A 26,723-nucleotide genomic window follows, 5' to 3' on the forward strand; every position below is an offset into this window, starting at 1 on the left:
CAATGGACATTTTCCTGAAGAAATACATTTTATGGGATTTTATAGTATTCTTAAACAGTAGAAAGGGCTGCTGTACTCACAGTCACAGTATCTGGACATACAACAGCCTTGCTTATCTTTTACCAGCTTTGCAGTTCCTCTGGGGCACACTGGAATGACTGGAGTTGGACATATTATGGGTGTTATCTGAATAACACCCCCTTTGCAAGTATTATTGGAGCAGCCCTCTGTCCACTGAGCACCATTTGGCCATGATTTGTTTCTCTGTGGATCCTTGCATTCTGGAATATGTGGGGTTGTTGCTGGCAGTGTGACTCCTGGGGTCTCTGGTCTAGTTGTAGGTTCTTGAAAATAGTATTGAGTAGAAATAGAAAAAGAGTATTGCAAAAAAGTGTCTTTATATCAGGTGCAAGTTAATAATATTTGTGAAACCCCTAATAAAACAGCTGAGCATTTAATAACATTACAAGTACATACCTTTGGTAGTAGTAGTTGTTACTGTAGTTGTGGTTCCTAGAGTAGTATTTACCACTTGATGCTTAGTGGAGTGAATGGGTGTTGGCCCAGTTTTTATCCTTAGCTGTGTTGTTTGCTGTGTTGTGGTTTCTGCTGTTGTGCTTGTAGTTATGGCTTCTGGAGTTGTGGTTGTAGTTGTGGTTTCTGGAATTGCAGTTCCTATAGTTGTGGTTGTGGTTTCTGGAACTGTGGTCATGGTTTCTGGAGTTGTGGTTGTGGTTTTTGTAGTTGTAGTTCCCGGAGTTGTGGTTGTAGTTGTGGTTTCTGGAGTTGTGGTTGTGGTTTCTGGAATCATGGTTGTGGTTTTTGGAGTTGTGGTTCCTGGAGTTGTGGTTGTAGTTGTGGTTTCTGGAGTTGCAGTTTCTATACTTGTGGTTGTTGTTTCTGGAACTGTGGTCATGGTTTCTGGAGTTGTGGTTGTGGTTTCTGGGGTTGTGGTTTTTGTAGTTGTGGTTCCTGGAGTTGTGGTTGTGGTTTCTGGGGTTGTGGTTTTTGTAGTTGTGGTTACTGGAGTTGTGGTTGTAGTTGTGGTTTCTGGAGTTGCAGTTTCTATACTTGTGGTTATGGTTTCTGGAACTGTGGTCATGGTTTCTGGAGTTGGGGTTCCTGGGGTTGTAGTTGTGGTTTCTGGAGTTGTGGTTTCTGGAGTTGTGGTTGTGGTTTCTGGAACTGTTGTAATGGTTTCTGGAGTTGTGGTTCCTGGAGTTGTGGTTTCTGGAGTTGTGGTTGTGGTTTTTGTAGTTGTGGTTATGGTTCCTGGAGTTGTGGTTTCTGGAATTGTGGTTGTGGTTTTTGTAGTTGTGGTTCCTGGAGTTGTGGTTGTAGTTGTGGTTTCTGTAATTGTGGTTGTAGTTGTTGTTTCTGGAGTTGTGGCTGTGGTTTCTGGAATCATGGTTGTGGTTTTTGGAGTTGTGGTTCCTGGAGTTGTGGTTTCTGGAGTTGTGGTTGTAGTTGTGGTTTCTGGAGTTGCAGTTTCTATACTTGTGGTTATGGTTCCTGGAACTGTTGTCATGGTTTCTGGAGTTGTGGTTGTGGTTTCTGGAATTGTGGTTGTGGTTTTTGTAGTTGTGGTTCCTGGAGTTGTGGTTTCTGGAGTTGTGGTTGTGGTTTCTGTAATTGTCGTTGTGGTTGTTGTAGTTGTGGTTCCTGGAGTTGTGGTTTCTGGAGTTATGGTTGTGATTTCTGGAATTGTGGTTGTGATTTTTGTAGTTGTGGTTCCTGGAGTTGTGATTCCTGGAGTTGTGGTTTCTGTAGTTGTGGTTTCTGGAGTTGTGATTGTGGTTTCTGAAGTTGTGGTTGTGGTTTTTGTAGTTGTGGTTCCTGGAGTTGTGGTTGTGGTTTCTGGAGTTGTGGCTCCTGGAGTTGTGGTTCCTGGGGTTGTGGTTGTAGTTGTGGTTTCTGGAGTTGCAGTTTCTATACTTGTGGTTATGGTTTCTGGAACTGTGGTCATGGTTTCTGGAGTTGGGGTTGTGGTTTCTGGAGTTGGGGTTGTGGTTTTTGTAGTTGTGGTTCCTGGAGTTGTGGTTGTAGTTGTGGTTTCTGGAGTTGCAGTTTCTATACTTGTGGTTATGGTTTCTGGAACTGTTGTAATGGTTTCTGAAGTTGTGGTTGTGGTTTCTGGAGTTGTGGTTGTGGTTTCTGGAATTGTAGTTGTGGTTCCTGGAGTTGTGGTTGTAGTTGTGGTTTCTGGAGATGGGGTTGTGGTTTTTGTAGTTGTGGTTCCTGGAGTTGTGGTTGTAGTTGTGGTTTCTGGAGTTGCAGTTTCTATACTTGTGGTTATGGTTTCTGGAACTGTGGTCATGGTTCCTGGAGTTGTGGTTGTGGTTTTTGTAGTTGTAGTTCCCGGAGTTGTGGTTGTAGTTGTGGTTTCTGGAGTTGTGGTTGTGGTTTCTGGAATTGTGGTTGTGGTTTTTGTAGTTGTGGTTCCTGGAGTTATGGTTTCTGTAGTTGTGGCTGTGGTTTCTGGATTCATGGTTGTGGTTTTTGGAGTTGTGGTTCCTGGAGTTGTGGTTTCTGGAGTTGTGGTTGTAGTTGTGGTTTCTGGAGTTGCAGTTTCTATACTTGTGGTTATGGTTCCTGGAACTGTGGTCATGGTTTCTGGAGTTGTGGTTGTGGTTTCTGGAATTGTGGTTGTGGTTTTTGTAGTTGTGGTTCCTGGAGTTGTGGTTGTGGTTTCTGTAATTGTCGTTGTGGTTGTTGTTTCTGGAGTTATGGTTGTGATTTCTGGAATTGTGGCTGTGATTTTTGTAGTTGTGGTTCCTGGAGTTGTGATTGTAGTTGTGGTTTCTGGAGTTGTGATTCCTGGAGTTGTGGTTTCTGTAGTTGTGGTTTCTGGAGTTGTGATTGTGGTTTCTGAAGTTGTGGTTGTGGTTTTTGTAGTTGTGGTTCCTGGAGTTGTGGTTGTGGTTTCTGGAGTTGTGGCTCCTGGAGTTGTGGTTCCTGGAGTTGCGGTTTCTATACTTGTGGTTATGGTTTCTGGAACTGTGGTCATGGTTTCTGGAGTTGGGGTTGTGGTTTTTGTAGTTGTGGTTCCTGGAGTTGTTGTTGTAGTTGTGGTTTCTGGAGTTGCAGTTTCTATACTTGTGGTTATGGTTCCTGGAACTGTGGTCATGGTTTCTGGAGTTGTGGTTCCTGGGGTTGTGGTTGTGGTTTTTGTAGTTGTGGTTGTGGTTTCTGGAGTTGTGGTTGTGGTTTCTGGAACTGGAGTTGTGGTTTCTGGAGTTGTGGTTTCTGGAGTTGTGGTTTCTGGAGTTGTGGTTGTGGTTCCTGGAGTTGTGGTTGTGGTTTCTGGAATTGTGGTTGTGGTTTTTGTAGTTGTGGTTCCTGGAGTTGTGGTTTCTGGAGTTGCAGTTTCTATACTTGTGGTTATGGTTTCTGGAACTGTGGTCATGGTTCCTGGAGTTGTGGTTGTGGTTTCTGTGGTTGTGGTTGTGGTTTTTGTAGTTGTGGTTCCTGGAGTTGTGGTTTCTGGAGTTGTGGTTGTAGTTGTGGTTTCTGTAATTGTGGTTGTAGCTGTTGTTTCTGGAGTTGTGGCTGTGGTTTCTGGAATCATGGTTGTGGTTTTTGGAGTTGTGGTTTCTGGAGTTGTGGTTGTAGTTGTGGTTTCTGGAGTTGCAGTTTCTATACTTGTGGTTATGGTTCCTGGAACTGTTGTCATGGTTTCTGGAGTTGTGGTTGTGGTTTCTGGAATTGTGGTTGTGGTTTTTGTAGTTGTGGTTCCTGGAGTTGTGGATTCTGGAGTTGTGGTTGTGGTTTCTGTAATTGTCGTTGTGGTTGTTGTTTCTGGAGTTATGGTTGTGATTTCTGGAATTGTGGTTGTGATTTTTGTAGTTGTGGTTCCTGGAGTTGTGATTGTAGTTGTGGTTTCTGGAGTTGTGATTCCTGGAGTTGTGGTTTCTGTAGTTGTGGTTCCTGGAGTTGTGGTTGTCGTTTCTGGAGTTGTGGCTACTGGAGTTGTGGTTCCTGGAGTTGTGGTTGTAGTTGTGGTTTCTGGAGTTGCAGTTTCTATACTTGTGGTTATGGTTTCTGGAACTGTGGTCATGGTTTCTGGAGTTGGGGTTGTGGTTTCTGGGGTTGTGGTTTTTGTAGTTGTGGTTCCTGGAGTTGTGGTTGTGGTTTCTGGAATCATGGTTGTCGTTTTTGTAGTTGTGGTTCCTGGAGTTGTGGATTCTGGCGTTGTGGTTGTGGTTTCTGTAATTGTGGTTGTGGTTTCTGGAGTTGTGGCTGTGGTTTCTGGAACTGTGGTAATGGTTTCTGGAGTTGTGGTTCCTGGAGTTGTGGTTGTAGTTGTGGTTTCTGGAGTTGGGGTTGTGGTTTTTGTAGTTGTGGTTCCTGGAGTTGTGGTTTCTGGAGTTGCAGTTTCTATACTTGTGGTTATGGTTTCTGGAACTGTTGTAATGGTTTCTGAAGTTGTGGTTGTGGTTTCTGGAGTTGTGGTTGTGGTTTCTGGAATTGTAGTTGTGGTTCCTGGAGTTGTGGTTGTAGTTGTGGTTTCTGGAGATGGGGTTGTGGTTTTTGTAGTTGTGGTTCCTGGAGTTGTGGTTGTAGTTGTGGTTTCTGGAGTTGCAGTTTCTATACTTGTGGTTATGGTTTCTGGAACTGTGGTCATGGTTCCTGGAGTTGTGGTTGTGGTTTTTGTAGTTGTAGTTCCCGGAGTTGTGGTTGTAGTTGTGGTTTCTGGAGTTGTGGTTTTTGTAGTTGTGGTTCCTGGAGTTATGGTTTCTGTAGTTGTGGTTGTAGTTGTTGTTTCTGGAGTTGTGGCTGTGGTTTCTGGAATCATGGTTGTGGTTTTTGGAGTTGTGGTTCCTGGAGTTGTGGTTGTAGTTGTGGTTTCTGGAGTTGCAGTTTCTATACTTGTGGTTATGGTTTCTGGAACTGTGGTCATGGTTCCTGGAGTTGTGGTTGTGGTTTTTGTAGTTGTAGTTCCCGGAGTTGTGGTTGTAGTTGTGGTTTCTGGAGTTGTGGTTTTTGTAGTTGTGGTTCCTGGAGTTATGGTTTCTGTAGTTGTGGTTGTAGTTGTTGTTTCTGGAGTTGTGGCTGTGGTTTCTGGAATCATGGTTGTGGTTTTTGGAGTTGTGGTTCCTGGAGTTGTGGTTTCTGGAGTTGTGGTTTCTGGAATTGTGGTTTCTGGAGTTGTGGTTGTGGTTTTTGTAGTTGTGGTTCCTGGAGTTGTGGTTTCTGTAATTGTCATTGTGGTTGTTGTTTCTGGAGTTATGGTTGTGATTTCTGGAATTGTGGTTGTGATTTTTGTAGTTGTGGTTCCTGGAGTTGTGATTGTAGTTGTGGTTTCTGGAGTTGTGATTCCTGGAGTTGTGGTTTCTGTAGTTGTGGTTTCTGGAGTTGTGATTGTGGTTTCTGGAGTTGTGATTGTGGTTTCTGAAGTTGTGGTTGTGGTTTTTGTAGTTGTGGTTCCTGGAGTTGTGGTTGTGGTTTCTGGAGTTGTGGCTCCTGGAGTTGTGGTTCCTGGAGTTGCAGTTTCTATACTTGTGGTTATGGTTTCTGGAACTGTGGTCATGGTTTCTGGAGTTGGGGTTGTGGTTTTTGTAGTTGTGGTTCCTGGAGTTGTTGTTGTAGTTGTGGTTTCTGGAGTTGCAGTTTCTATACTTGTGGTTATGGTTTCTGGAACTGTGGTCATGGTTTCTGGAGTTGGGGTTCCTGGGGTTGTGGTTGTGGTTTTTGTAGTTGTGGTTGTGGTTTCTGGAGTTGTGGTTGTGGTTTCTGGAGTTGTGGTTTCTGGAGTTGTGGTTTCTGGAGTTGTGGTTGTGGTTTTTGTAGTTGTGGTTCCTGGAGTTGTGGTTGTGGTTTCTGGAATTGTGGTTGTGGTTTTTGTAGTTGTGGTTCCTGGAGTTGTGGTTTCTGGAGTTGCAGTTTCTATACTTGTGGTTATGGTTTCTGGAACTGTGGTCATGGTTTCTGGAGTTGTGGTTGTGGTTTCTGGGGTTGTGGTTGTGGTTTTTGTAGTTGTGGTTCCTGGAGTAGTGGTTTCTGGAGTTGTGGTTGTAGTTGTGGTTTCTGTAATTGTGGTTGTAGTTGTTGTTTCTGGAGTTGTGGTTGTGGTTTCTGGAATTGTGGTTGTGGTTTTTGTAGTTGTGGTTCCTGGAGTTGTGGATTCTGGAGTTGTGGTTGTGGTTTCTGTAATTGTCTTTGTGGTTGTTGTTTCTGGAGTTATGGTTGTGATTTCTGGAATTGTGGTTGTGATTTTTGTAGTTGTGGTTCCTGGAGTTGTGATTGTAGTTGTGGTTTCTGGAGTTGTGATTCCTGGAGTTGTGGTTTCTGTAGTTGTGGTTTCTGGAGTTGTTATTGTGGTTTCTGAAGTTGTGGTTGTGGTTTTTGTAGTTGTGGTTCCTGGAGTTGTGGTTGTGGTTTCCGGAGTTGTGGCTCCTGGAGTTGTGGTTCCTGGAGTTGTGGTTCCTGGAGTTGTGGTTGTAGTTGTGGTTTCTGGAGTTGTGATTCCTGGAGTTGTGGTTTCTGTAGTTGTGGTTTCTGGAGTTGTGATTGTGGTTTCTGAAGTTGTGGTTGTGGTTTTTGTAGTTGTGGTTCCTGGAGTTATGGTTGTGGTTTCTGGAGTTGTGGCTCCTGGAGTTGTGGTTCCTGGAGTTGTGGTTGTAGTTGTGGTTTCTGGAGTTGCAGTTTCTATACTTCTGGTTATGGTTTCTGGAACTGTGGTCATGGTTTCTGGAGTTGTGGTTGTGGTTTCTGGGGTTGTGGTTTTTGTAGTTGTGGTTCCTGGAGTTGTGGTTGTAGTTGTGGTTTCTGGAGTTGCAGTTTCTATACTTGTGGTTATGGTTTCTGGAACTGTGGTCATGGTTTCTGGAGTTGTGGTTGTTGTTTCTGGGGTTGTGGTTTTTGTAGTTGTGGTTCCTGGAGTTGTGGTTTCTGGAGTTGCAGTTTCTATACTTGTGGTTATGGTTTCTGGAACTGTGGTCATGGTTTCTGGAGTTGTGGTTGTGGTTTCTGGGGTTGTGGTTGTGGTTTTTGTAGTTGTGGTTCCTGGAGTTGTGGTTTTTGTAGTTGTGGTTGTAGTTGTGGTTTCTGTAATTGTGGTTGTAGTTGTGGTTTCTGGAGTTGTGGTTGTGGTTTCTGGAATCATGGTTGTCGTTTTTGTAGTTGTGGTTCCTGGAGTTGTGGTTTCTTGAGTTGTAGTTGTGGTTTCTGTAATTGTGGTTGTGGTTTCTGAAGTTGTGGCTGTGGTTTCTGGAACTGTGGTAATGGTTTCTGGAGTTGTGGTTCCTGGAGTTGTGGTTGTGGTTTTTGTAGTTGTGGTTCCTGGAGTTGTGGTTCCTGGAGTTGTGGTTTCTGGAGTTGGGGTTGTAGTTGTGGTTTCTGGAGTTGTGGTTGTGGTTTTTGTAGTTGTGGTTCCTGGAGTTGTGGTTTCTGGAGTTGTGGTTTCTGGAGTTGTGGTTGTGGTTTCTGGAGTTGTGAGGCAGTTGTTGGAACACTTTTTTGTGTTCTCATCATAATAAGGCATCTCAGCAGGGCACCGTGGGTAACAACCTTAGCCAAAAATGTGTCTGTTTAATTACTTATTGCCATATAAATGTCGATCATTAATAAACTCTTAATAAATATTTAGCATCTCCCCTGCCAACAAAACCAGTATCCAAACCCAGTTAGTGAATTTATCTATTACTGTTCAAAAAGCAGAACTAGCGCATGAATTTGTAACAAATTGAAAAGATGCAAAGGGAAAAATGAAAACCTTCAAGCTTTCCAGAGAATTTGTTGTTTTTCCCACAAGTTTTAATTTGTTGAGGACATGCTTCATAATGCCAGCTGCACTGACCCTCTTCATTGTAATAGTCACAATAGACCGCTGTGGAAGAAAGAGCACACACAATGGATTTTGATCACACCAGTAAGCAAACAATGAACGCCCCCGGCGAGACCACGCTCTGAAGCACGTGTGAAACCAGTCCAATGGAGAAGTGAGACGTCACGAGCAGGGTGATGTGAGCAACCAGGAAGCATAAAGCGCATCCGGCAAATGCACGTTAGCTTTTTGCTCTTCAGCGAGCGCATTGTGTATGTGCGTGTGTATCATGTCTAAGCATAAATAAAAGTTTGTGGCAAGTGCATGGCATTTCAGATCGTGTGTTCCTCCCTGCCCGCGCTATCTCCTGGGTGGGGATACACGCGATTTGTGCGTCGTCTGTTTGGGAGCGGGGCATGCACGATTAGCTCTCAAGGGGGCTAACTGCCATCATTGTGAGCTTCTTCCGCTCCGAGTGCGCCACTCCCGCTTGGTCGTCTTTGATAAAAGCGGCCAGGTTTGCGATTCCGCTGGGTCCGGTCCCGAGCTAGGCGTTTCATCTCTCTTCCTTGACGTGATGAGCGTCGATACTGAGGAGACTGTGAGCTCGCCACCACAGTCCCTCACGTATGAGGAGCTCATGGAGGTTGTGACTCGTGCCGTAGCCAAGCTCAACATTGACAGGGCTCAGTTGGCTCCAATGAGCGGAATTCCCGACTGCCGCCCGGTTACGGTATGGAGCGGGAAAGCTCGTTCCCTCAAGTAGGGTGCTAGAGTGGGTAAATCGGTCATTTCTTGCCGGTCATCCGTTTCAGGTCACCGAATTAAAATCTCTAGCAGACGCCAGTTCCGAGGGGCTGGCGTCCTTAGGCCGGCTAAGACCCCTGCCACCCCCGGTGCTTCAGGGCTCAGTGGGCTCCAATGAGCGGAATTCCCTACTGCCGCCCGGCAACGGTATGGCACGGGAGAGCTCGTTCCCTCGAGTGAGGGTGCTAGAGCAGTCAGGTCAGTCGTTCCCTGCCGGTCATCCGCTTCAGAGCACCGAAGTGGCTTCTCTAGCTGCACCAGAGGCCAGTCTCGAGAGGCTGGTTCCCTTAGTAGTCCCTTAGATGCTGCCTGGCTCCATTGCGACTCCAGGGCATCCGCATACTGAATTACATCAACGATTGGTTGGTTCTAGCTCAGTCAGAGCAGTTGGCGGCTTGGCATCGGAATGTCGTCCTCGCCCACATGAAACAGCTGGGGTTACGGCTAAACGCCAAGGAAAGTGTGCTTTCTCCACTACAGAGGACCACTTATCTGAGCATGGTGTGGGATTTGACAATGATGCAGGCACAGTTGTCTCATGCTCGTATCAAAGCGATTCTCACAGCCGTGAGGGGAGTGAGAGACGGTATGGCGGCCTCCAAGGCCTTGTCAGTAGGCGTGGCCCGTTGGACATTTGTGCTGCGGCAGGCTGGTCCTCTCCACACACATTTGTCTGTTTCTACAATTTGCCCTGCCCAATTTGCATCTACCCCAGGGTCCCGAGTTCTCTTGTCTTGATGTGCTTGCCAGATACACACAGACAGGGACTTGCTCATATGGTGCAGTGGGTATTTCATTCCCAAAGCGTTTTGACGCAGCTTGAGTTCCTGAAGGGGAACATCTCTAGGTTACGTATGTATCCATGGTTCCCCGAAGGGAATGAGACGCTGCATCCCTCTGCCATACTCCCTGCATCCCTGCCGGCGCTCGCTTCAGCAGAAGCTAACATGTGCGTTTGCTGGATGCGCCTAATGCTTCCTGGTTACTCACGTCACCCCGCTCTTGACGTCTCGCTTCTCCATTGGACTGCTTTCACACATGCTTCAGGGCGTGTTCTCGCCGGGGGCGTTCCCAAAGCGTTTTGACGCAGCGCCTCGTTCCCTTCGGGGAACCATGGTTACATATGTAACCTAGAGATGTTTTTTTCATCTCTCAAAATGATTATTATACACACGCATTATCATAAATAAACACACCATTACATAAATAAACACATATAAACATAAATAAACAAACATTGTTTTAGATAAGGCATCTCTTAGTTACACTGTGATTAAAATTCAGAGCAACAAACACTTTGACACTATATATATTATGAAATTGCAATTCATAAAATCTCATAAATAACCGCTCAGAGAGACTTCTTCACATAATTTTCCATAAATAAGCCAAAAAGGTAACTTTGAATGTTGTCAATGTTGCAAGACACTTACGGCACCGGTCTGGAGTTCTCCATTTGATACAGACATTTTGAGTTGTGCAGGCATCAGCGTATGCTGCTGCAGCTGTGCAGAAACCCAGGAACTTGCCCTCAAAATCACAGGAGCATGATTCCAGAATACAGGCCTGGTAGTAAGGTGTTGGATCAACCTGCAAATTATTGGAAAGCCATACTTTATGCAATCAATGTAACAGATGCATTAATGTTTGTACAAAGGCAAAACGGGAAAGATTCTTTAAAATAAGTACATTTTTAAAAGAATGAAATGTGAAAATTGTTTAAAAACATTGTTGGTAAAGAACCTTTATGTGGCAGTCTTTAAATGTGTCACTGTGTAGAATCATGCAGCGTCTCTGTGCCCAAGTAGCGCAGTAGGAGTGGTGTTCACAGGGAAACAATTCTTTGGTCACATCCGAACAGGGGGGCACGGCTGCCTTCCAGCTGTTCCCAAACTCCAGTGTGTTGAAAACTACAGTGGAGCTGCTCGTCAGCATGTCATTCATTAACTTCCCATCAAAGTTACCACACAGGCCCCGCACTTTACCCTGTCATTCCACACACAAAGGAAACATGAGCAAGATAGACTTGGGAGACACAGGGAAATCTGGACACATGGAATGTGTATTCAAAACTATGAAACTAACATGCACAAAAATATTTATAGCATCAAGATCATACTCCAAAAGCACAACAGACATTTCCAGACTCTTAGGCTCAATTTTGGCATTCAAGTTCATACCAGACTATCTACAGCATTTAAAAAAAATCCCTGTTCTTGGTTTGTTTAGGTCAAAAAGGTTATATCTTAGATCTATGCCAACTCCATTATTTGTCAGTCATGCCTGAAATCTGTTCACATGGTAATATTAAATAAAAAGCTGCTCACATTCCATCTGGTCTGCAACTCAATTTTGACTCTGGTTTGCTTGTCCCAAATCACACTGATGCCCAGTTCTGTCACAGAGATAATGATGTACAGACCCACGGTGTGGACAGAATACAGTGACTGAGCACTGAAGTTCGACTTTTCCTGGAGCTTCTCAGTTACATTCATATCACGCAAGATTAGAGTCACTTCATTCTGTTTTTCATCCTGTTCAAGGTCAACAAATTTTGTTGAGTTACAAAAACTTCAATTATGACACAATCTACAGATATAGTATATACTTGAATAAAATGTCATTAGTAGCATTTCAATTTCACAGTCTCACATTTGCCTTTCTGAATCCATGGCTGGTCACAATTTCACATTTTTTTTCTGAAGCAATGTTTTTTTTTTTTGTTTTTTTTTTTTTTCAATTATTAAATTAAGTTGATTAATTTCATGTGCATGGATACACTGTACATTCATTGGAGGAAATAAAATTACATTTTGATTCCACAGTAAAGGTAAATGTCACCTAAATCCATTTCAAGTCAGAGGGAACAGCAAAATCATATTAAGAGCATGATTACAATGCAAATAAAAAAAAAGCAAGAAGATTTTGGTGTCAGTGTCTGTGAGTGTGCCGCATGTATTCTTACTATTTTCATGATTCTTACTATTTTCATGAGTCTTAAATGTTCTAATCCTGTCCACCAAATGAATTTAGAATCCCTGCTGAAATCTTTTTGTGGACAGTATCTGAATTGAAAGTTACAAAAAAAGTCTGTTTGCTCTAGGATCATAGAGTCATGAGAAAAAGAAAGTACACCCTTCAATTCTATGTTGTCATATTAGCGCCAGCACGTCACAGGTCACATGTGTGCGTGTGTGTGTGTGTGTGTGCGTGCGTGTGTTGCACCACAGCCTTGCTTGTAGTCTGGATGGTGTTGCTATGTATACATGGTTCATGTTTATGGTTCTTGGTTTCACAGTTTTCAGTTGTTTTGTTTGTACATTATACAATAAATTATCTGCACTTGCATTCACTTCCTCCTACAATCCATGACACAGGTTTTTGTTTATCAGGGCCTAAATAACATTCACCATCTTCTATAAGCAAACAAATTTTAATTATTATTTTTTTTAGACATTCAAATGATTCTATAAAAATATGTATTGAGGTGTCAACTGCTGATTCACAGTTAATATTTATAATTTGTTTTTTGTTGCTGTTGTTTTGGATGAAATAATTCAGTTATATTTAATTAGTAGTTAGGTGAAGTAGCCTGTTTGTTATGAAATGACATGGTTTAAATAACTTATGTCTACAAAACTGAGTTATAAGAAATGGGATAATACAAGCATTTTTATACATTAAACATTTTTGCTAGAAGTGAGTGCATCTGTGCTAACAGGCACTGGCAGTAACTCTATGTTATATGTGGTACTGTAATCTGATACATGCGTAATACTGTATGTCACAATGCAACCTCAATGACAGAAGAAATTAATCTCGAACATATTCTTTTGCTCATGGCATAACCTGTTTCAAAGTAGTGTTGGATGTCACATTATACACATACTGTATATAAGCTATCAAAGAAACCAGATTTAAACAATAACACAGAATTGGGCACTTTACAGTGTGAACATATAGCCATAAAATGCTCATTTGGAATAACAAATAGAAAAATTCATGTACCCTGAGTTTCACTGAGATGGAGCGGGAACAGGTTAGAACTTCATCACAGCAAGGTACACTCTCTGCTTTAATGGAAAACAGCTCTTTGGTGCCAGCGTCCTAACACACACATAGACACACATGCTATAGATTAACAGGTGAGCTTTCATGGAATATTATATCAATGATTGTACCCTAACATTTCCATTAGTCATTTCACACAGAAAGATTTCTTTTTTTCACCTAGAAGAACTGTTTCTATTTTTAGGAACATAACTTACCTCAACCAGAGTGTACTGACAGTGGCCATCGAAGCGATACCATTTGGAATCAAAGGTCTTATATTGTCCATTGCCAAACACTTCACAAACTCCGGGGCATGGATCACCTTTACAGTCCCATTGGCCTCCTCTGCAAATGCTGAGAGAACAATCACATTTTCATACACCATGTGTTTTACATGTAATCGCCAACACTGTTATGTTTGTTTGTATATATTGTTACGTCCCGTGACGTGAATTATATGGCGTATACTGGTGATTGTGTCTCCCCTTTATTTCTCTCTCTCTCTCTCTCTCTCCCTCCACGCAGCGCTCCAAACTATCAGCAGCTGAGCCTAATTAGCGGGAGCGTGGTTCTTCTGTCAAGCGGGTGAAACAGCAGATATAGGGCGGCAGGGAAGCAGAGCTTGGAGAGAGTCCCTTTTCTGCTATCCCAAACGACGTGTTGTGTAATCGGTGAATCTGTGGTGTGTATATGAAGTGGTCATTTGATCTTTTTGTGAATTAAACAGTAAAACCGTGTAGGGAGACGGGAGCCTGTTCATTTGGGCTTTATACCCTTCCTGTTTTTCTCCTGTTTTTATGTCAGTCAGGGAGAGAGGTAAGACAACTGTCTTTGATTTGCTTTTCTTTTGTTAGGTAACTTTTATATAATTTAAATCCTTTAGGAAGATCTTGTTTTGTTTATTATTTTGTCGTTGCCCTCTCCTGACGATTTGGTTGTTTTCTGTTTATCGATCTTTGTTTGTTATTTACTTGATTTGCTAAGCCGGCAAATAAACCACTTCATTTGAGTATATTCCGTGTGTGGGTGCTGTTAATTAAGTGTTGTAGGTGTAAACTGAGCTGGGATAGGGGAAAAGGAGACTTCTCCACGCGGGTTTTGCTGAAATTTTTCGTTGGCTAATTTTTTTTAGAGCCACATTTTTACTTTTTTTTTGTGTTACTTCCTCCCCAACCCCTAGACTAAGGAGAGAACGTAATAAAATATATATATATATATATATATATATATATATATATATATATATATATATATATATATATATATATATAAAATGTGTGCACTGTAAAAAAAAAAAAAAAAAAAAAAAAAAAAAAAAAAAAAAAAAAAAAAAAAAAAAAAATATATATATATATATATATATAGCCCCAATAAGTTATGTGAACTTATTTTTTCTCTTTAACTCCAATTGTCATGACAAGTTTTGGATTTTGAACTCAAGTTTTCAAAAATTAAACTTAGAGTAATCCATTGTCTTGACTTGGCTTTGAGTTGAAACAAAGGTCATCTTCAAGTTGAGTTTTTACGTTTTTAAGGAAGCAGGTGAACTTTCGTTTCTAAGTTTAAACTACTTGAAATGTTTTACAGTGTGTGTGTGTGTGTGTGTGTGTGTGTGTTAAGCTCTATAAAGAAAAATTCAAACAAAATATTAAAAATTTAGGGAAGTTTTTTGGGTTTCACAAGTTGTAGGATTAACACAAAAATGGATATCCAAGTACTTGGTAACACTTTACAGTAACAGTACATGAATAATCATGCACTAGTAACTGAATTAAACAGGTTGAGATGAAATTATTGGTGTTTGTTATTAGTCCGTCTTTCTACGTTCGATAACGAGGATCAGTGTAAATTATGAAAGTAATCCAGCACTATCCAATGAGGTTTGTGTACACAGCTGCATATGGCAAATTATATAAACAATTTGAAATTATGCACATAATTTAATAGTATTAATTCAGGTATTAGTGCATGATTCATGTACTGTTGTACATGAATCATGTGTAAAGTGCTTTGCTTTCCCCTTCAGGAACTCGAGCTGCGTCGAAACGCTATGGGAACGCCTTCAGCGTGACCGCGCTCTGAATTACATGTCTAATCAGTCTAATTAATGGCGAGATGTCACGGGCGGGGTGACGGAACGACCCGGAAGCATAAAAGCCCGAGCGGCATGCGCCGCGCTAGCTTTCTGTTATTCAGCAAGCGCTCTGTTATATTGTCTGTCATACTGTCTGTCTATTTTGTGTTGTCGGCGGCATGTCTAAGGCCAAAAACAAATAGAAACTAAACCGGAAGGGCGAGATTAGCGGACAGCGTTTTAGGCTGTGTGTCCCTCCCTGCCCGCGTTATATCACGGGCGGTGATACACACAGCCTTTGCGTTGTCTGTTTGGGAGCGGAGCACGCAGAGTCGGCTCTCGGAAGGCTCTCTTCGAGGAGGGAGCCTTCACTCGCGAGAGCCTCGCGGTGCCGGCCCCGCTTCTGCCGAGGCAGAGCGGCGTCTGCATTCGTGGGGCTCGCAGCTAGATCTGGCGGAGGGAATGGAGACGATCGAGCCCTTTTCTCTTTCTTCACCCTCCAGATCTACCGTTCCCCCTGGGGAGCGGGCCGGGCGCTCCACCTGTCTTCCTCCGAGGAGGTTGATGTGGAGGGCGCCGATCCTGCGCCGCAGTCTCCCCAATATGAGGAGCTGCTGGAGGTGGTTTTGCAGGCCGTCGCTAAGTTTAGTATAGACTGGCCCGCTGAGACTCAGGTTTCGCCGGCGAGGTCGAAGCTCGATGAACGCTTTTTGTGCAGCAGACCGCCACCTCCACCCCGGAGCCTGCCGTTCTTTCCTGACCTCCACACAGAGGTGTCGAGGTCGTGGAACATGCCCTTTTCCGCCCGTCTATTTATTCCCGCCTCCTCTCATTATGCTAACGTGGCGGGGCTTGACGTGGCTGGTTATAGGACGATGCCCACGGTTGAACAGACGCTAGCATGCTATCTGTCCCCTGACGCGGCAGCGGGTCAGGCCGGTGCGTGTCTGCACACTATGGGCGTCTTACAGGCGTATCAGGCTGACCTGCTCAAAGAGCTGGATGAGGGGGAGATGCCGTCTGAGCACCTGGAGGAGCTCAGACGGACCGCTGACCTTTCCCTCCGCGCCACCAAGGAGACCGCCCGTGCTATCGGCCGGTCTATGGCAGTCCTGGTGGCAGCGGAGAGGCACCTTTGGCTGACCCTGTCCGACATGAAGGAGAAGGACAGGGTCATTCTTATGGACGCCCCAGTGGCTCCTTCTGGCCTGTTCGGCGACGCAGTAGACTCTTTCTCCCTGAGGGGAAATCCGCTCCGGATGATCAGAGTCACGAGGCGGTGCCTGCGGGCTCTAGACATGTGGAGGAAGCCTGGCTTCTTGTCTCAGGGCCCGGTGCTGGGAGCTCCTGGTCGCCGCGTAATGCTAGCGACGGACGCGTCCCTCACCGGTTGGGGAGTGGTCATGAGTGGCTGCTCAGCCCGTGGTCTGTGGAGTGGCCGCCGTCTCACTTGGCACATCAACTGCCTGGAGATGCTGGCCGTGCTTCTAGCACTAAATCATTTTCTCCTGGACCTAAGAGGTCGTCACGTGTTGGTGCACACCGACAACACGGCAGTGGCCTATTACATAAACCACCAGGGAGGTCTGCGTTCGCGCCCCCTTTACAGGCTGGCGCTCCAGATCCTTGTGTGGTCCCAGGGAAAGCTCCTCTCGCTGAGAGCAGCTTATATCCCTGGCCGTCTCAATACGGGAATGGAGACTCCACCCCGAGGTGGTGGAGCAGATATGGCGGGTGTTCGGTCAAGCTCAGGTCAACCTGTTTGCAACACAGAAGACGTCGCACTGCCCCCTTTGGTTGTCTCTGACTCATCCAGCTCCCCTGGGACTGGATGCTATGGCCCCTCCCTCTGGGGGTCAAGGCTCATTCGACCTGAGGTGTGGCGACCTCCAAGGCCTTCTTGACAGGTGTGTCCATGCAGGACATCTGCGACGCGGCGGGTTGGTCCACGCCCCTCACTTTTACCAGGATCTATGGCCTAGATATGCGAGCCACTCCTGGCTCTTCTGTCCTTTTGCCTTAGCTGTGCCTTTCCCACACTAGGCAGGAATTTGTAAGTCTGGCGGCGTGGGCATACTCGTTCCCATAGCGTTTCGACACAGCTCGAGTTCCTGAAGGGGAACGTCTCCAGGTTGCGTATGTAACCATGGTTCCCCAAAGGGAACGAGACGCTGCGTCTCGATGCCACACTTCCGGCATCCCTGCGCATGCCGCTCGGGCTTTTATGCTTCCGGGTTGCCCCGCCCGTGACGTCTCGCCATTAATTAGACTGATTAGACATGTAATTTAGAGCGCGGTCACGCTGAAGGTGTTCCCATAGCGTTTCGACGCAGCGTCTCGTTCCCTTCGGGGAACCATGGTTACATACGTAACCTGGAGACGATTTCTATTACCAAATATTTATTTATATATATATATATATATATATATACACACAATATTGCCTAATATTGTGTTGGTCCCCCTTTTGCTGGCAAAACAGCCCTGACCCGTCAAGGCATGGACTCCACTAGATTCCTGAAGGTGTGCTGTGGTATCTGGCACAAAGACGTTAACAGCAAATCCTTTAAGTCCTGTAAGTTGCGAGGTGGGGCCTCCATGGATCGGACTTGATGGCCAGCACACCCCACAGATGTTCGATTGGATTGAGATCTGGGGAATGTGGAGTCAACACCTTGAACTCTTTGTCATGTTCCTCAAACTATTCCTGAACAATTTTTACAGTGTGGCAGGGTGCATTATCCTGCCGAAAGAGGTCACTTCCATTAGGGAATACCGTTGCCATGAAGGGGTGTACCTGGTCTGCAACAATGTTTAGGTAGGTGGTATGTGTCAAAATAGCATCCACATGAATGCCAGGACCCAAAGTTTCCCAGCAGAACATTGCCCAGAGCATCACACTGCCTCTGCCAGCTTGCATTCTTCACATAGTGCATGCTGGTGCCATCTCTTCCCCAGGTAAACGATGCACGCGCACCCGGCCTTCAACATGATGTAAAAGTAAATGTGTTTTATCGGACCAGGCCACCTTCTTCCATTGCTCCGTGGTCCAGTTCTGATGCTCACCTCTCCATTGTAGGCACTTTTGGCAGTGGACAGAGGTTAGCATGGGCACTCTGACAGGTCTGTGGCTACACAGCCCCATATGCAGCAAGCTGCGATGCACTGTGTGTTCTGACACCTTTCTATCATTGCCAGCTTTAACTTTTCAGCAATTTGTGCTACAGTAGCTCTTTTGTAGGATCAGACCAGATGGGCTAGCCTTCACTCCCCACGTGCATCAGTGAGCATTGGGCACCCATGACCCTGTCACTAGTTCACCGGTTGTCCTTCCTTGGACCACTTTTGGTAGGTACTAACCACTGCATACCGGGAACACCCCACAAGGCCTGCCATTTTAAAGATGCTCTGACCCATCATTTAGCCATCACAATTTGGCCGTTGTCAAAGTCTCTCTAATCCTTATGCTTGCCCATTTTTCCTGTTTCCAACACATCAACTTCGAGAACCAACTGGTCACTTGCTGCCTAATATATCTCAACCCTTGACAGGTGCTATTGTAACGAGATAATCAATATTATTCACTTCACCTATCAGTAGTCATAATGCCTGATGGGTGTGTATATGTATGTATGTATATATATATATATATATATATATATATATATATATATATATATATATATATATATATATATATATATATATATATATATATATATATATATATATATATATATATATATACACACACACACAAAATGAGCTTTTTTGAAGTTGAAGTCATGACAATTTTATTCACCATGTTTTACAGTTTGACTTCACGCTCAGCCCAGATGCATAAACTGCCCCACTGAATTCACATGTGCAATTCTCCTCGGTCACACAGCTGCCTCTATGGTCTGCATACTGGCCCTCTGGACAGTAACAGCCACTGATGCAGCTCGTATCATCACTCTGAAACAGCAAATCAGAAACAGTAAAATTAATCAATTTAATGTATAGACTCAGTCAAGACTTCTATCTCTCAGTCATGTAAAATGCATGTGCATCATAGTACTTCCATTCATTCTTTCATTTTCTGGTCATATTGTCTTAAATTGGGCCTCTTTTCAAGCTGGATATGAACAAATTCATTTGTAAATCATTTGTAGGAGCACTTGATATTTTTTAATGCTGCGCAATACTTTAGAGCCATTAGTAAATGACCAATAAGTAAATGATCTGGTATGTCTGAGTCTGCAACATGCCATATACTCTCTAATGTTCTGCACGCCATCATTTGGAATACCGGATATATCAGGTTTCCTTACGACACATACCCTTATGCTTTTTCAAAACAGCATCAAATAAGTTATCTTTAGTATGCAAGAGGTTGAAGGGTGTGAGAGACTGATACTTTAAACGATTAAACATAGCAGTTTCCCTACATGATGTGGTTGTTGTCCATGATAAGCTGGGTACAGTGTACATACTGTATCTTTTTTCTCTGTTTTCATGTCAAAATATTTCCTTTTCTCCTCACTTAATTCACACCTAATTCACTTCTTCTGTCTCCATATTTTAGCCTTTTCAGCCTTTTGCTGTTACACTGCTGAATAGTATGTGGGTCAAAATAACATCCACTTCTGCCCCTTTTATAATTGGAGATGTGGGGTTGGGGCTTTTGTCAAGGTGGAGGGAATCAGGAAAAGCTACAAATACCAGTTGATTGTAGTGCAAAACCTTCAAGTGTCTGCTAGTAAGCTGAAGATGAAAAGGAATCATCGATGTTTTTCAATGACCTGGACAGAGCCCAGACCTGAATCCAACTAAAAATCTGTGGGGTGACCTGAAGCGGGCTGTGCACAGTAGATGCCCTAACAACTTGATGGATCTAGAATGTTTTTGCAAGAAAGAGTGAAAAAATATTGCCAAGTCAAGATATGCCATGCTGATAGACTCTTAGCCAAAAAGACTGAGTGGTGTAATATAATCAAAAGGTGCTTCAACAATGTATTAGTTTAGGTGTGTGTACACTTACGAAACTAGGTTATTGTAAGTTTTTTTATTTTTCCTATTTTTCCCTAAAATGTTTCTGATTGTTTTTCAGTTAATTTTTATACGTTGTAATTTCACATTGAGGGTGGAAATAGTTCTGACATGATTTATCTTGGTTTCAATTTTTTACATCACAAAACCTGCCATCTTAAAAGCGGTGTAGACTTTTTATATCCACTGTGTACATATATCGGCCATAAGCATTTGGACAGTGACACACAGCACCACAATGGATTTGAAATGAAGCAATCAAGATGTGATTGTAATTGTTGTAATTGTAAAAAAATGGTGTAATTCCTAAACAGTTAATGCAATATTTTTGTTAAACCCCTTGAATCAAAGCTGAAAGTCTACACTTCAATCCCATCTAGACTGCTTCATTTCAAGCCCATTTTGTGTCACGTAATACATAATACATACACCAGAGAACAAAACAAGATTGAGAACCGGAGAATAACAACACGAAACGAAAGGTTTGGTAAAGTCAGGTGGCAAAACACCGGACATTACTTTAAATACACAAACTAATTAATGGGTAAATGGAAACAGATGTAAACAATGAGGACACATGAAAGAGACAGCTAATGACAGGACATTGTGTCATTCTCCAAATACTTATGGATCTGACTCAATTATTTATTTAGATTTTCATTTTACTGCCTCTGACACTAAAGGTAAAGTGTTTATAGAGATAATTTTGCTATAGCTATAGTTACATTTTTATTTCATTAAGCTTTCTATTTAGAAATATACAAAATGATGCATGGATTCAATTATCTCAGCTACTTCTGCAGTTGCAATGCAGTGAGACAGTTCATGTACTCTGATGTAGAAATACTCACAGATGGCTTGCTCAGGCTCTCACATGTCCTTCGTGTTGTGTTTACTGGTGTTTGTGCACAATGGACACATATTTGTCCATGTGGACACACTAGAGGACAAAGTAAGAACAATATGAACAATATTGCTTCCAATAGCAATCCTCTATTTAGAGACTATTTGGAATTATAATGCTTTGACTTTTTTTTAAATAAAAGTGCTATAAATACATTAGCATATATATATATATATATATATATATACTGTATATACACATATAGTATGTGAGATGTTTTACACCAAAACTTTAGGTAAAAATATACTGTATATACATATAATGAAGAAATTATCTGTTTTGACCTTAAACCTTATTTAAATGTTCAATACCTTGAAATCAAAATTATTAGAACTGCAATTTCAATTTAATTCTAGTTCACTTTGCAGCTTCAAAAGTAGTGAAAGTTAAAAAAAAAATTAATATGTATAACCAAATGCTCATCTATAATGTAATGATATTGACTGCATTGCACTGATTTAATTGGAACACCTGTACCCCTGCTCATTCATGCATCTATCCAGTCAGTCAAGACATAAACTCATGCAGATACAGGTGACCAAACCTGGACATTTGAACAGTGGAAAAACATCACTTAGTCTTTTTCCATTTGGAACTTGTCTAGTTTCAGTGATCCTGTGCCCACTGTAGCCTCAGATTCCTGTTCTTGGCTGACAGCATTGAAACCCAATGTGGTCTTCTGCTGTTCCCGCCCACCCACAACAATGTTTGCTTGTTGTGCATTCTGAAATGCTTTTCTATTCACCACACTTTTAAAGAGTGTCTGTGTAAGTTACCGTAGATTTCCAGTTAGCTCAAACAAATATGTCCATTCTCTTCTGACCTCTCTCAACAACAAGGTGTTTCTACCCATAGAACTGCCGCTCACTAGATGCTTTTTGTTTGTTGCACCATTCTGTGTAAACTCTAGATTGTTGTATATGAAAATCCCAAGAGATGAGCAGTTTTTGCAATACTCAAACCAGTCCATCTGACACCAACAACCATGCAATGGTCAACGTCACTGAGATAAAAATATTTTTCCCCATTCTGATGTTTGATGTGAACATCAGTTGAATCTCTTGATGTGAACATTAATTGAAGCTCTTGAAGCTCTATATCTGTATGAATTTATGCGCTGGTGCCATATGATTGGCTGATTAGATAACTGCATGAATAAGCAGGAGTACAGGTTTTTCTATTAAAGTGGCCTGTGAGTCCACCAATCCAACAATGTATAACCAGTATAACTACTAATGTCTACAGTTATTACAGTGTATAACTAATTTTTCATTAACAACTCAGTATTGCATATGTAAAAGAAGAAAAACTTTACCACAAACATCTGAACACTGGAGATTTCCATTTTCACACAGGCTGCAAAAGAAATATCCAGCATAATTTACATCTAATATATTTATAAATTTTAATTATAAATTAAAATTTGTCAGTTGTATATGTTTCTATATGAGCTTGCAAAAAAAAAATCAAACAAACAAACAAAAAAACACATATTCTTAAATGTTTCTCCTCATTTTACTAGAATAAGTACTTTATTTATTCCAACAAGGAGAATCTAAATGAGGCCAAGTACACTTTTTACCAGCAGTGAGATTGAACAGCAGAGAATAAGCACAGCATACCATTGGCGTCCATCAATAACCACGGGCCCTGGAGGCGTTGTTCCACCTGGGTATTTGCAGTGGCAGAGGGCACGAGGGCTGCACTTGAGTGGTGTGTTGAGGTGGGTGCCAGATGGGCATCCGCAGCCCTCCACTGGGTCATCTGGCATGTCACAGGTCGGGTCGGGACCAGACAATGAGCGACATGTACGATTACATGCCTGCATGGCGTAATCAAACCTCAGATTACTGTCGCAGGAAGGAGCTGGAACACAGAGAAAGGGGAATATAAAAACCATCAATTGGTTCCACATTACTCTTTTTGTTCTCCTATGTTTAGGACAAAATGTCCTATAATTTATTCATTTATTCATTTATTCAGTCTTCTTCAGTAACCACTTCATCCAGGTCAGGGATGAAGACCCTGGGATGTGACCCCATCGTGACCCCAACACACACCAACACAGGCTGTGGGGCAGCAATGCTATCCACTGTGCCACTATGCCACCCTTCTTTAATTGGCTAAAATTATATTTTTCAACATTAAACTTCATGTATTCACCTTGGTTTCTCTAATGGCCATGAATCTCATTTTAAAACCTACTACAGAGATTATTCTCAGGTCATTTTGACTTTGGAATAACAAGTGAAAATAAATGTAAATTACTTTCCTTAGTAAACCTGATCAGAGGTTTAAGTGACTTATTTTGACGCTGTCTATGGCATTGAAACAGTATCTTTAATAGAAAGCATAAGGAGGCCCAACCTGAGCATGCAGAGCCGTATCAGTGAGCTGAGCATGTTCGTTAAAAGTGCAAGGTGCCTTGTTCGCATGCAAGCTGTTTGCGAGCATGGAACAGTGAAAAGTGGAAATTGTGCAGAAAGGCTTCCAGATGTGAGTACACTAGTTTGGCAATTACTGATAATGCATCAGTGCATCAATTCATTTTATTCAATTTCATTGCCAGTTTTACATCATATTGTACTAGTTTTTGAAAAAAAAAAAGTTGAGGGTGCAAAAATCAAGTCTACGGGGAGTGTTTTTTTAAGCCGATTTATATACTGTCCGTGGCTGCCAAGACTTTGTTTTAAAGCAAATAAACAAGGAATTAAATCTTTCTGCAAACATATGATATGGCAAACAAATTTTAAATGCAGACAGGGTACACCTATCTACAATGTACAGAACCATTTTTACTTTAAGATACACTATATGGCCAACAGTATGTGGACACCTGACCATCACACCCGTATGTGGGCCTTCCCCAAACTGTTGCCACAAAGCTGGAAGAATACAAATGTTTATAATATATTTGTATGCTGTAGCATAAAATTTTCCCTTCAGTGAAACTAACAAGCCCAAACAGTCCCAGTATGATAATGTCCCTTGGCACAAAGTGAGGTCAATAAAGATATGGCTTGCCAAGGTTGATGTGGAAGAACTTGAGTGACCTGCACAGAGTCGACCTCAACCCCACTTAATACCTTTCAGATGAATTGGAGTGCCAACTGCAACCCGGGTCTCCTTGCCTGATATCAGTGCCTGACCTTACTAATGCTCTTGTAGCTAGATGTGCACAACTCTTCACAGCCACATTCCAAAATCTACTGGAAAGACTTCTCAGAAGAGTGATGGCTGTTGTAGCAGTAAAGGGGGAACCAGCTCTACATTAATGCCCATTGGTTTTGGAAAGGGATGTTCAAGCTGTGTGCCGTCTTTCCCAGTGATACCCTTTAAAAACCTTAAAATTGTATTACATGATCAGATAAATGCCAATCTAATTATATAATATGGTTACTATATAGTAGTTCAGCAGATTATGCTGTAGTTGGTGTTTTAAAATCTTGAACATTGTGCCCCTTTTTAGTTATTAACCTAGACTCACTGCAGGCTGTTTCTGTTCTCCAGTCACCAATCTCGATGCCCTGACTGGCGCAGGCTTTAGCATAGTTTCCCAGGCCAACACACACACGCTCCTCTAAGCCAGAAGTAGCCTGGCAGGTTCTCTGAATGCAGGCCTGTAGATTTAAATTATACATTTAGAATTGCTACAATTGTTCATCAAATTATCAAGCAAAATTTAACTATGATTTGTTTCTTACATCAAAGTAAGTGTTAACAGGCACATAGTCATGGCACTGGGCAAACACACCACTTGTGTTTGTCAGCCGGCTGCACTTATCTTTAGCAAATCTCTCTACATAGAAAAAAGATACCAAAACACAGTGTTATCAGTAAAAAAAATAACATCAAGAAAACACAAGAAGGAAATGTCAATAAAATCAATACTACTAAATAATATATGTTTTACTTGTAACACCTTTTTTTTAATATGATAAACTAACAGCCGTACCATTGTCAGTGTTGATGCATACATGGGGGTTATTTGGGGTGCAGTCCCCCATTGTCCACGATAGAGCAAAAGGCTGAGCTGAGTTTTCCACAATACCACTGCTTGTAGTGAAATCATCTTCGGTGTTGTGGTTATATGATCCACAAAGACCTGTAATGATGAAATGTACATACAAACACGCATAAATTGCACAATGTTGCCAACAAACAGTGGCTGTGATTGATATACACTATATATCCAAAAGATATGTGTATATATCCAAAAAAGTATGTGGATGCCTAATCATGACCCCTATGTGGGCTTTCCCCAAACATTTGCCACAAAGTTGGAGGCAAATGATTTTCTAGAAAGTCTTTGTATGCTGTAGCATTACAATTTCCCTTCACTGGAACTGAGGGGCCTAGCCATTGGCCATATAGTGTATATACTCTGCACAACAAACAGGGATACCTGTGGTCGTAACACTTTGTGGCAAATACAAGTACATTTGAACTTCGGGAGAAACTTGGACTTGCATCTTCATTCCAAAAGATGTCTGGATCTTAACAAACATCGAAGACTGCCAGAAGACTGTGACATGCTCTGAAACAGAAAATGTTTTACATGTATGAGACAGGCAACAGCCTGTATTTACTCTATTACTCTATTTGCTCTATTACTGTATTTGCTTAAGTACTCTCTCTTGGGTAAATTTGTGAAGACAGAAATGTACTTGTGCTGCATTATATTTAGTTATAAATATAATGCTTTTCCAATTAGACTTTTTCTTGTTTTTTAAATTTGATCACTATAGATTATTAGTTGATGTGGCTTTCCATTAGCTATCACAGGCTCACATCTAAAGTCATGATAAAATGGTGTTCTACATGACTCTGGTGTTCGATCAATCTGATGTAATCAGTTTATGCTTGACAACCCTGAAAAAGTAGTTTTACACCAGATTGTCACCAGAATAATAACTACAGTATATAATATGCTTTTAAGTTTATGCACCAAATAATATGGACATTTCAGCTTACAAAAACATCACCTTTCAAATCAATGGGCCTCAATTATCATATTGGATATGAGAGGATTTATTGAGAAAGCAATCATACAAGCATGTCCACAAGAAATTTTATATCATGAAAAATCCCATCATTTTGGAAAAACATTCATATCCTACTCATGCTCCAGGGTCTGTGTAAATTTACACATAAGAAGAGTAAATATTGTAAACTTTGTTTGATAAATATAAAATATATATTTTTTAAAATAAAAATCTGGTATCTGTTGATCTGGTATGTTTAAAACTGCAGTGTGCTGTATACTTCTAGTGTGCTGCGGACTATTCCCTTCCTGCGAACACATGCCCTTTAGCTTTTCTTTTCAAGGTACTGGGGAGGAAACGAGGGAGTCTTTAAAACACTTTCCTTTGAATAAAAACAACTTAACATAGCAGTTTTCCTGAGTGGTGTGCTTGGTATCCATGATTACCGTAGATTATCTAATTTTAGTAGCCTATATATTTATATTATAGTTTTCAATTCAAACCATTTTATTTTTACCTCAATTTATTCATATCTAATTCACCTTTTCTGTAATTTGGCTCCAGATTTTGCCCTTTCAGGTGCTGCTACACTGTTAAATAGTATTTTTAATTGGCATAAAGGTTAGTCACAGAGACCTTCACTTCTACATCTGAGAAAGTCTGTTTTTGCCTTTTGCATGTTATTTCAGCTTTGTGAGCTTTGCCTTTTATGGAGTTTATTGGGCATCACCAAATGTAAATCAGCTGTGCCTTGTATGTGCCTGGTAATTTACAGATGATTGCCATTCATCACCATACACATGTTATTATGATCCTCATGACTGCAGATTCTGAAATTAAAACCTGAGCTTATGTAACTACTAACACACAACTTTTCACTGCACACTTTATTACTTTTACGGTTAGTTGGAGTTGAGAGTGGCTTTACTTGAGAAATGTTTTTGGCTGCTCTACCAACCTCTGAAGACAGGATTTACCAACTCCATAAGATCCAAATTATATTCATTTTGCTTTGTAGAAAACCTACCGGTCTGTGACAGATCTGTGACAGTGATATCATTTTTCCCTAGTTTCACACTGTTTAACGAGAAGTTGTATCGTTCC

At 42.0% G+C, this 26,723-nt stretch overlaps 1 protein-coding gene across 1 annotated transcript in view; it reads right to left on the reverse strand.

The window, feature by feature from the left end:
- The window catches only part of LOC113531972 (mucin-2), a 44,504-nt gene that overhangs the window by 10,658 nt on the left and 7,123 nt on the right, over window positions 1-26,723 (reverse strand). Inside the window, exons 9-24 of the mRNA XM_053241609.1 lie at window positions 26,647-26,722; window positions 25,040-25,171; window positions 24,590-24,739; window positions 24,339-24,433; window positions 24,122-24,254; window positions 22,217-22,500; window positions 20,627-20,670; window positions 18,502-18,705; window positions 12,832-12,979; window positions 12,581-12,679; window positions 10,900-11,106; window positions 10,316-10,558; window positions 10,006-10,162; window positions 7,715-7,828; window positions 478-7,509; window positions 81-344 (exon numbers count right to left, since the gene is read on the reverse strand). Coding sequence (XP_053097584.1) covers window positions 81-344; window positions 478-7,509; window positions 7,715-7,828; window positions 10,006-10,162; window positions 10,316-10,558; window positions 10,900-11,106; window positions 12,581-12,679; window positions 12,832-12,979; window positions 18,502-18,705; window positions 20,627-20,670; window positions 22,217-22,500; window positions 24,122-24,254; window positions 24,339-24,433; window positions 24,590-24,739; window positions 25,040-25,171; window positions 26,647-26,722 — 9,382 coding nt within the window. The remainder of the gene's footprint in view (window positions 1-80; window positions 345-477; window positions 7,510-7,714; window positions 7,829-10,005; window positions 10,163-10,315; window positions 10,559-10,899; window positions 11,107-12,580; window positions 12,680-12,831; window positions 12,980-18,501; window positions 18,706-20,626; window positions 20,671-22,216; window positions 22,501-24,121; window positions 24,255-24,338; window positions 24,434-24,589; window positions 24,740-25,039; window positions 25,172-26,646; window position 26,723) is intronic.

Source organism: Pangasianodon hypophthalmus, chromosome 18 (genome assembly GCF_027358585.1).
Source record: "Pangasianodon hypophthalmus isolate fPanHyp1 chromosome 18, fPanHyp1.pri, whole genome shotgun sequence".
NCBI lineage: Eukaryota > Metazoa > Chordata > Actinopteri > Siluriformes > Pangasiidae > Pangasianodon > Pangasianodon hypophthalmus.